The sequence below is a fragment of the Urtica dioica genome, chromosome 4 (genome assembly GCF_054948205.1).
Source record: "Urtica dioica subsp. dioica isolate 48M chromosome 4, U.dioica_male_clone48M_v1_H2, whole genome shotgun sequence".
Lineage (NCBI taxonomy): Eukaryota > Viridiplantae > Streptophyta > Magnoliopsida > Rosales > Urticaceae > Urtica > Urtica dioica.
The window spans coordinates 9950349-9960754 of NC_142759.1; the positions used below are offsets into that span (position 1 = coordinate 9950349).

The window sequence follows — 10406 nt, forward strand, 5'->3', positions numbered from 1 at the left end:
CAATTACAAAAAACTGAATAAAAATAAAAAATAAAAATAAAAACTGAAATCTTTACCAAATAGTTATTTGAAAACAGCAAAAAAAATTTAGACTACAACTATCTGAAAACAAAAACAGTAAACAAAAACAGTTTAAGTGAACTACCAAACAGGCCGCGCGTTCCAGATTTCGCAGCCGATTTTGCACCGACAAGTTTTTGGATTTCAAGAAAGATTACTCGACAAGTTTCGTATATGATTCGGCACTGGTAATCAGAACAATCGGTGTGCGGCTTTATATTTGATATTTTCCATAGCTGTATGGAATTTTCTTAAATATAAAGGATAAAAAGAGAAATTCACGTAAGTTTTATGTCGTACATTATATAATTGGAAGATTTGGAACCAATAACTAAAGAATACTATCTTTAAAGGAGAGATCATATTTGGGAGAGATAATGAAAGGAAAATGTGTTGATTTTGTGTAATAAAGCATACTCTACACTGATTTTTCACAAAAGAAAAAATAATAACCAGCCCCTGATGCTACTTATGTCATATTAATACTTACGCTTCTACCAATGTCACATTTAAATTGTGGTAGTAGCTTGAAATATTACTGTGTTGTGAATTTTTGCGAATTGTGATACCATGCGTACTTGTAAATTAAATCTGAACAGCTCATATAGCATAGCATAACTAAATCTGAACAGCTCATCATTTTTCCCTAGTACTTAGTATGAACGTTCTGAGCCAACCACACACTCGAGCATTTCTATAACCATTGAAAAGTTTATAAGCAAAACAAAAATTCAAAGACCCAAAGGTTGACTTCGTAGTACTTGTATACCACGAAGCAGCTCTCAAGTCAGATGACAAAATCTCGAAAAAGCTTATGGTTCCATATAGAGAAGAAAAAAATTGCTGATACACGAATACATAACTTTTGCTATCGATACAAAAGCCTACAACACGATAAAGACTGAATAAATAACCGAACCGGCATGAAAGGACGTCTTTGAGCCGATAGGAGCTCCTAATCGAAGAGACTGAATCCCATGTCGTCATCGCTCTCTTCCTTTGCCTCTTCCTGTGAAAAAAAAAGAACAAGAAATGTCAACAAAATATAAACCCACACAGAAGAACCAGACTTTAATTTCCATTTGCTCTGTTTCTGAATTTACCTTCTTCTCCTCGGCCGGAGCAGCAGCTGCGGATTCGGCAGCGGCCGCCGGAGCAGCGGCAACGACGGCGCCACCGCCGCCGCCTCCGCAGTTCATTACGAGGTCTTCGATGTTACGCTTCTCGGCGAGCTTCGCGAACAATCCAGGCCAGTACGATTGCACTTGCACGTTCGCGGCTTTCAACAAAGTGGAAATCTTATCTCCCTATCTCAGAGGAAAACAAACGATACACATCTTCACATCCATTCAAATTCAACACTATTTTGCTCTGATTGATTCTTTCATTTCATCCAATTTTTCTCTAATCGCGAAGCTTGTCAACTAAATTCTGGTGTAACTAATTTAGAGAGAGGAATACCGTGATGGCGATGCCATCGTCGTGGAGGATCAGAACGGCGTATGTGCAGGCGAGCTCGTCGGTCGACATTATTATGCTGTTTTCCAGAAAGAAAGAAAAAAACGATCGTCGGTCAATTTTTGGGAGAAATGAATGGGGAAAAGGAGAGGGAATTAGGTTTCGGATTTACCTGAAGAAGAATAAGACGAGAACTTGAAGATCTGTGTTTCGCTGCGCTCTCTCGCCTACAAAAAAATGACCACCAGCACTATCTGCAGATTGCTTTTAGGGTTTCAAAGGTTTTTGTACCGAACGACTCGGGGCTTGTTAAGCAGATCTACAATGGGCTTTTCTAATTGTCAGAAGACCCAATTAGGCTTTCAGATGGGCTTTGGAGACCAATCTCACATTTGTCGTTTTTAGAGATACCTTTTCAAAACATAATCCCTTCTTATAATACCTCCTTGTCCTTCATAGAATATGAATATCTTTATTTTAAACCTTTGTCCCCGCCAGCAAAAACGAGTATCTTTTTCAAATTCACTTGCAATGATAGTGAAAGAAATGATATTTACAAAAACCAAACATAATTAAAATTTATGTAGTAGATATGAAGTATAATCTCAATAGTATTTTTTTTTTGTATATTTAGTTCGTGAGATATTCCATATAAAATATGACTTATTTAGTAAGTTTGTGTGTCTATTCGAGTTCCCAATTCGGATTCCTATGTATGTTTATAAGAATTTCATCTCTATATAAATGCAGTTTGTTTCATTAATCGGTTATGTTATGTAAATATCAGTTATTAAGTTGTATCTAAATATATTAATACTATAATATTTTAGGTTAGATTTTATGCGCACTAATGGCTAAATAAAACTAAGCTTCTTTTACAGAACAGATGGTTGTTTGATTTAAAATAAGAAAAGTAGTTAAAAAAAATGTATTATTCATAGATAAAATATCTTATTGTAAGAGAAGTAGTTAAAAATATCTTATTCAAGTTTACAAGTTCATTTTTTTTTAATAAATTTGTTGACCAAATTATCCATTTGATTCGGACGCATTAAATCTTGATATATCAATAATATATATATATATATATATATATATATATATATATATATATATATATATATATATATCTCATCTCGCACAAATAAAAAATCTTCTACATGAAATAAAGATTGAAGGTTATTTTCAATTGAGAATATCTATGGGTCTTTGTTAGCTTGTTTATTTTGAATTTTGTCATACTATTAATAAAACCAACGATTTTAAGAAAAAAATTGACCACCTTCTTAGAATGATCCATCAAATTTTTCAATGGTTTGTTTAAGAGTTTATTCGACATGTTTTGCTCATCAACAAGCTCATGTGCTCTGGTAAATGTGGCATGGTTGACGATTACACCGGTAAAAGGCTAATCCTAAAGGCTCGTGGTGATTAACACACATGAGCGGTTCAAGACTTTCAAGCGCATGTGTGAAGATAGAGAAAGACGTTAGTGCTATCTTTCTCTAGACTAATTTAAAGAATATTATCATTAGTAAGGTTTCACGATGATCATTAGATTATTTAATTTTAAATTTAAGATAGAGATCTTGTGTAAATCCTACTTTGTACCTCAATATTATATTATGAGTAATAAAATAAGTAGTTTATAAGAGTAGTAACCATATCACCAATGTCTTTTTAACTAGGATTTTTTGCCACTCAAATGACCATACCACCATGATCATGTATTTGTGCTTATACGTGTGCATTATTTGAATGGTTCTTATAGAGTGGTGCTCGAACAAGTTATGTTCGCTAACTTAGGTCTTTCGAGTGGTATCAAAGCATGTCGGTGCTTGATTAGCTGAGATCTAGTGACAACAAACCTAGGAGAAGGATTCATAAAAGAAATTCCAACCAACCACCATCTCTCGATGAAATCAACTATGCATACTAGAAATTTCGAATGAGAGCTTTTTAAGAGCAAAATTGATGATATTCAAATCTGCTAGCAATGATAAAATTTTGGTTTGATAATCTAAAAGTTTTGATGAATAATCGTTTCATAATGCGGGATACAAGAGTCTTAAAAATACTTTATTGGATTGGATGTCGCTCGATCTAATTAAAGATTTATCTTGCCCCGACAACATTATGCATTAGAAATGTTGTCCGGTAGAGGTTTTCTTTCATGTAAAGATTGAAATTGTCAAATGAATGCCAACATTAAGTTCTCCAAAGATGACGAAGACCTACTCGGGAAAATCCATATCGTTGAACAGTCGTTTCACTAGCCAGATTGATATACTTAGCTTATCTTGTCAATAAGGTTAGTTAGTACATGGCTCATATATTTGTCCCTCACATGCAAACCGTTCATCAAGTGTTGCAATACTTAAAATGAATAGTATGTCATTTGTATCACTTTAGCCTTAGATTATATTTGTCGTTTAATCTTTATTTTTTTCATGTTTGGTCCTTACATAAAAGATCATGTCAGAGTCATATGTGATTGTCACGTGTAATTGCCATGTGATTGTCTTCTTCTTCTTCTGGAACGCCATCTATAATACAACGGCGTATCCCTCTCCGAAGTTGGGATACGCCATCTATAATACGCCATCTAAAAACTCGACACTTGATAAGTGGCCTTGGATCCTTGATAGGTGATTCGTTAGTCTCTTGGAAATTGTAGAAATAACCAACCATTTCACATTCATAGCTTAGAAATTTCTATTGTCTATGCAAATTATTGTGATTTCTATTGTAGTCGTTTTAATTAATTTTTATGCAAGTATGAATTATATTTGAATTAATATTTTTTTAGAATAGACTAATTTATAATAAAGTAAATAATACATATTAAGTATCAAATTATAGTTATAAATTTAATTTTGGACTCATTTTTAGAAATTTTTTATGTTAAAAAAGAGCTATAGAGATTGAATAGTGGATGCTCAAAATATGAAGAACCACTATCCCCATCAGTTTAATATTTTAAGAATAAATCTTCATGTAAAGAAAAATATAGAGATAGAGATGGAGAGTATCTCCATCTCTATCTCAAAGAGACGGTTTTATGAAGAAAAAAGAAATATACAATTGAGAGTGCTTATAACGCTTCACATGTGTCCAAATCTACTGTGGAGTCCTCTTGGCAAGATGGACTTCTACGTAAATAGAATTTATTTTCTTTGCTATTTTGTTATTTCCTTGTGCTGATCTGGAGTTAATTAGCAATAGGCATGTCTCTTTTCCTTTCTAGATATACAGTGTAATAAAACCCATCTTTATGGTTTGAGCAAATAACGTACTTCTTTTTTTTGCCATTTTTTGCTTCCTTTCATTTGAAAATTATTCTTCATGATATATATCAACATATTTATTTTGAACATATTATTTAACAAGTATATAAAAAAAACTATCTAATAAATAAATAATAATAGTTTATATGCTTACGCAAAAAATTATAGCCTTGGAACGGAAGACCAATATATTTTGTGAAGATTGTTATTTGAGTAAACTAAGAAGCATACTAATACCAAAATGATGTGTCGAATAATAATAACGGAAATGACACAGCAAATGGCCATAGTCATACCAAATATATATATATATATATATATATATATATATATATATATATATATATATTATAGATAGAGGATATGTGGTTTCTATTTAGTCATTTGTCAGCCCAAAAAAAAAAATTACAACATTTTACAGGTTGGAGGATTTATAAGAATCTTAAAAGCATATTAGGACTTACCCGCATGCCCAACTTTGAAGCACAAAAGCAAATAAAATCACATTTTGTCCTCCTTTTCTTAATTTATGTGTATATTTTAATTGGTAATTTCATATCATCAGATACCCTTTGGATTCGAAGCACATCATTCAAAGCCTCTCTTAATAACGGAGGCCATTTCAAAAGAAGGATCAGAAGAAAAAAAAAGGTAGACAATTTAATCAGCAAATAACGACTGAAAGCGAAAGATACTTTAAGGATTTAAACAATTCTAAGAAAGAAATTAAATATATAAACAATGAAAAAGGTCTGAAAATGTTCCTACTGAATCAATCCTATCCAAAAAAGAGTATCAATAATCATGAATAATGAAACAAAAGAAAAAAAAAATTACATGTTACTTGCCAAGCTGTCCCTGAGCTTGCCACTTTTTTTTTTCTTGTTGACCAACAAGAGAGAGACTGTGGTGGTTCAAAAAGACATAAAACCAATCTTTTGAACCACAACTGTTTTTTTTCCTTCTAAAAGATTATAAACAAAAGGGTATGTCCTTGGATGCTCTATGCATCCGAGGCATAACAATCATATTCTTAGAGTCTAGTGAGTATTGCAAGGTAGAATCCAAAGCCAATATTTAGCTTCTACCTTATAACAACAACGATAATTATAATTAAAAAATAAATGTCAATGCTTCAAGTGAATATGATGATGAAAAAAAATTAACCTCCCCTAATTGCTAACTACTACTTAACAACTAATAAAAAAAAACCCAATTGTCCTAATAGAGCAAACCATGTGTGAGTTGTGACAATGACAATGATGACGAGGTTAGTGTAAATCCCAACTTGCTTTGTTTTGTTTTTTTTTTTTTTGTCTTTCCTTTTTTCCCTTTCTTTTTCCCTCATCCCTTCTCTTGTTTAGTTATGCCAGTGATGAGGCAGGCTGTCCTGTCCTAGTAGCCAAATAATTCTTTGCCTTTTGTGTGTCTCCTCTCCCTTTTTTTTTTTTTTTTTTTTAAGTCTCCACTCTTTTGAATTTTTGATTCTTTATCCAATGTTAGCCTTGAATTGAAATGAGAAGACCTTTTTTTCCCCACAAATTTAATTTGATGAGTTTTGCTCCGAGGCCTCTTGTGATACAGCCGTCCTAGATCCCGTCCCCGTGCCTGTACCCGTTGGACCTGTTCGCATAGGCAAATGAATTCTTCGTGCAACACTAAACTCTTGAATAGATTACCTATATCAATTTTCTAGAATTAACTTAAAGTAAATATCATCAATCCCCACAACATTACCAACTAGAAAATCATCCACACACTAAATTTTTCTAACCACTATGAAGTTACCCGTTACAGTTTAAACGGGGAAAGATTATACAAATAACCATTCGAAGCTAATTGATTAGTAAATAGCCAAATAAAATTTTGACAATGTCATTGATATTTTTAGCGGTTTACATAAGTAATACATCACTTAAAATAAAATTATCACGTAGTCAGAAAATTAATTAAACATGTAGTGTTACTTGTACATTTTGGCTATCTCACAATTTTATGCAAATCTAGAATATTTTGTAAATCTATTAATTTCAATTGGCTTTTTTCTACTCTAACACCATTAGATATATAGTCTTATTTACATATATGGTTTGCTATTTAACCAACATTTAGTAATTTTTTGATGAAAAGTCATAAGCCATTATTTACAGGTTCAAAAAACTTAACTGCAACAATAAAAAAAACAAAAAATTGGCTACGTAAGCCACCTAAACTATAGGAATTGTAAATTAGCCAACATTTGTTAAATAATTTGTAAATAGCCAATTTGCATACGTGGCAGCCAATTAACTACCTAAAATATATGTTTGGTTGTGTTAAATAAGGCTTCTATTAATTTGTTAATAAGTTTACTTGGCTATTTACAAAAAATTAACCAAAGATGGGCTATATCTCAATCCACTATATCCGTGTGGCTATATAACTTAATAACCCTAAAAAAAATATGTAAATACGTCAAGTCTATGGTTATTTACCTAATATTTACTGAATGTTATAGCTAAACAGCAATTCCGAAACTAGTATTTTTGTAAAATATATGTATTAAGTTTTATTTTTAGTTTTTGGAACATGAGTTATTGAAAGCAATAAAGGAGAAAGAAATTGTGACCTGTGGTAGGTGTAGTGGTACTAGGCATTGGGAGCGAAGAGGGAAGAGATAGTAAGCCTGAAGAGCCATAGTGCTGGTGAGGCATATAAGGGTATTGTACCATTTGTTGACCCATTTGAACGTTGAAACCGTGATGATGATGAGCTTGGTTACTACTTTGCGCGTATTGAGAATAATACGGATAGTAATTTTGGTACATCCCAGACCCTCCAGCTGTACCCATGTATGGTGAAAATTGTTGACCTCCATACACTCCATAATAATTCTGCAAAATCAATAATTAGTAATTACAATTAGATATTTCAAGCTTAGCTCAAATTATGGGATAGAATTAATATTCTGGGAGCTCTTACCATGGGGTACATTCCGTCTTGTGAATATCCGGTGTAGCTGTTAGTAATGAGAAGAAAACACATTCAGAGTTCAGACACTATAATAGATTGAAATAGTAAATGAATTCATGTAAATGTGATTGAGTTTACCCATAAGCTGAATAAGGGAGAGAGTATTGAGCAGTTTGTTGAGGAAAGTATGTTGATGTTGCCGAGCCTTGATAAGCTGGTGGTGGTGGAGCCATTAATCCAGCTCTAAACCTCCCTGAAGAACCTGCATTGAGAAAAGTTTGATTTTTTTATTTTATTTTATGTGTGTGTGTGTGTGTGTGTCCAGATCCAAATTTTGCAGACAAAATATTGTGCATGCACATGCATTGTGGTGGTGGAAAATAATCCATTGACAAAACTAGCTAGTATTTCATCATGGATAATGGAAACTTTTTAAATGCAAAGCAATTTGGTCAATCAACGATAGCGTGATGTGACATTTTTTATCCTAAAAATCCCCAGAGATAAATGCGCTATGTATATATATATATATATTTAAAAAAAAAAAAAAAGACATTCAAGAGAGAAAAAAGAAATAATATACAGACCGTGTTGCGGAGTTGTTGGACGAGGTTTATGGGCTCCGAGAGAGGCGAGATTGCAATTCGCTCTTCTTCCATCGATCACAGGGGATGGGTTTTGACACGCTCTCACGGCTGATTCTGGATCCCTAAACGTCACCTATAGATACATATGAGATGTTTATATGATCAGAATATATATATATATATAAAGAAGAAGAAGAAGAAGAAATAGGGGCTTACGAATCCATAACCCTTGGATCTGCCGGTGTTTTTGTCAGTGATGACAACGGCCTCAAGAATGTCTCCGAACTGCTCGAAATACCTTCGCATCGTCTCTCGCTGAGTCTCCCAAGCCAAACCTCCGACGAAGATTTTCGTGAATGTTGTGTCGCTGTTGCTGTTATTGTTATTGTTACCCACCATCTGAAATTGCCTATTTTGTTGATGAGACATTTTTGGCTTCTACGCCTGAGAAACAGAAAGACAGCCCCAAAAGATAAATTCTGGTGACCAAAAAGGCACAAACAAAGGAAACACAACACACCAAGAGAGACCAACAGAATCACACTCGTGCGCTTGTGAATATATGTATTCTTGTTCTTCTCTCTCTCTCTCTCAATATGTATGCGTTATATATATATATATGTATGTATATATATATATATATATATATATATATCTTAGTAACTTCCTTTGTGGTGGTATTTTTGGCTTGAAAAAGAGGGTTAATAACTGCCAATGTTTTTTTTTTCCTTTTCTTATTTTCTTTCTGTTTTCACAACAAGAGCAACAACTTCCTCAGATTCCTCAGCAACGATACTACTAACGAGAAAATCATTACTCTTTGAACAAGAAAATACAGAGAAGAGAAAGAGAGAGAAGGAAAAATACTGACCTCTGAGAAAATATTTATATATACAACGATGAAAGGAAATATAGAATAGAGAGAGAGAGAGAGAGAGAGAGAGAAAGAGAGACAGGCAGAGAGAGAGAGCGGAGACAAAAGCTACTAGTGGGTACCCACGTAGACAATTGTAGGCATGAGGGTTTTATCCAATGAGATTGCAAAGACCAAGACACTAATCTTTTTTTTTTTTTTATGTTTTAATTTGCTGTATCATTTCATAAGCACTTTTCTCTCTGGCTCCTCCTCTGATATTTCCACATATATATTACGACACAAATAATAATTCCCCTAAAATATAATAAAAATAAGAATAAATCTATAGAGGGTGGGTCTGCATAAACATCTCTGCTTCGCTGCATTCAACCTTATATTGGTGGGTCTCTCTAAAAATCATACCTTTGGACTCTCTCTCCAAAATAACCTTTATTTTCTGAAAGGATTGGAGAAAAATACAGAGCTGTGGAGATTATGTTTGGTGGGGCTGAGTCTTTTAATTTTTTTTTTTTTTTTTTTTGGGTTAAGGCACAACCTTCTAAATTCTCTTTAATTGGGTAAGTGGCTAGAGAGAGAATCAAATATTTTGGACGCCATTATGGGCACCTCTAATTAAGGTAGATGCAAATTCATAACTACCCTTTTAGTCATATTGCATGGCTTCATTGAACAGCTAGCCAATGGAAGCAATTCCCTCATGAGGGCAAAGGTCCCTTGATTTTCGTCAATGGGGTTTCCATTTTTTATTGAGGACAAAATTTCTGCCAACAAATGTGCTGGGAATATTTAAGGGAAGTAAAACCGGTGACATAATTCCAGATTTTTCTCGAGAATTTTAAAATGGGAACTACAATTGAACATATGGCCTTAATGCCTTAGTCCTTACACAATATAAGAAGCAGTTGGGCAATTATATGTTGCAATAGCACACCACACTAGTTGTCATGATGTTGGTAGTTGAAATCCAAAGCTGGCCAATATTTGTCTGAACCAAAAAGATAAAACCAAAATCCTCATAACCATAATTAAAGAGCTCTGTTCTACTCAATATATACAACTCTCATTACTCGTGCCTTCAAATTGATGACATTTTGCGTATAATGCATGTGGTGATCGACGAAGATCAAAGAGAAGCCTTGGCGGAGTCATAATTTGAACTCAGGAGACATATATATATAACAATTT

General features: G+C 33.3%; 2 protein-coding genes across 5 annotated transcripts; both read right to left on the reverse strand.

Moving 5' to 3' along the window:
• Nucleotides 1-725: 725 nt before the first annotated feature.
• On the reverse strand, nt 726-1838 carry LOC149400251 (large ribosomal subunit protein P1-like). Its single transcript, XM_089613171.1, has 4 exons — nt 1691-1838; nt 1522-1597; nt 1164-1367; nt 726-1069 (listed from the first exon to the last, which is right to left on the reverse strand). Exons 2-4 carry the CDS (start codon nt 1588-1590, stop codon nt 1016-1018), a joined length of 327 nt encoding a protein of 108 aa, XP_089469297.1. The 5' UTR covers nt 1591-1597; nt 1691-1838; the 3' UTR covers nt 726-1015.
• A 4259-nt stretch (nt 1839-6097) lies between these two features.
• LOC149400252 (RNA-binding (RRM/RBD/RNP motifs) family protein) lies at nt 6098-9259 on the reverse strand. 4 transcript variants are annotated; one of them, XM_089613004.1, is made up of 7 exons: nt 9216-9259; nt 8561-8788; nt 8345-8477; nt 7896-8019; nt 7767-7803; nt 7414-7678; nt 6098-6428 (listed from the first exon to the last, which is right to left on the reverse strand). In XM_089613004.1, exons 2-7 carry the CDS (start codon nt 8771-8773, stop codon nt 6349-6351), a joined length of 852 nt encoding a protein of 283 aa, XP_089469130.1. In that variant the 5' UTR covers nt 8774-8788; nt 9216-9259; the 3' UTR covers nt 6098-6348. The 4 variants fall into 4 exon arrangements, with proteins under 4 accessions (XP_089469130.1, XP_089469129.1, XP_089469128.1 ...); XM_089613003.1 differs by lacking the exon at nt 9216-9259 and adding an exon at nt 8889-9207; XM_089613002.1 differs by lacking the exon at nt 9216-9259 and adding an exon at nt 8879-9207.
• Nucleotides 9260-10406: the final 1147 nt, after the last annotated feature.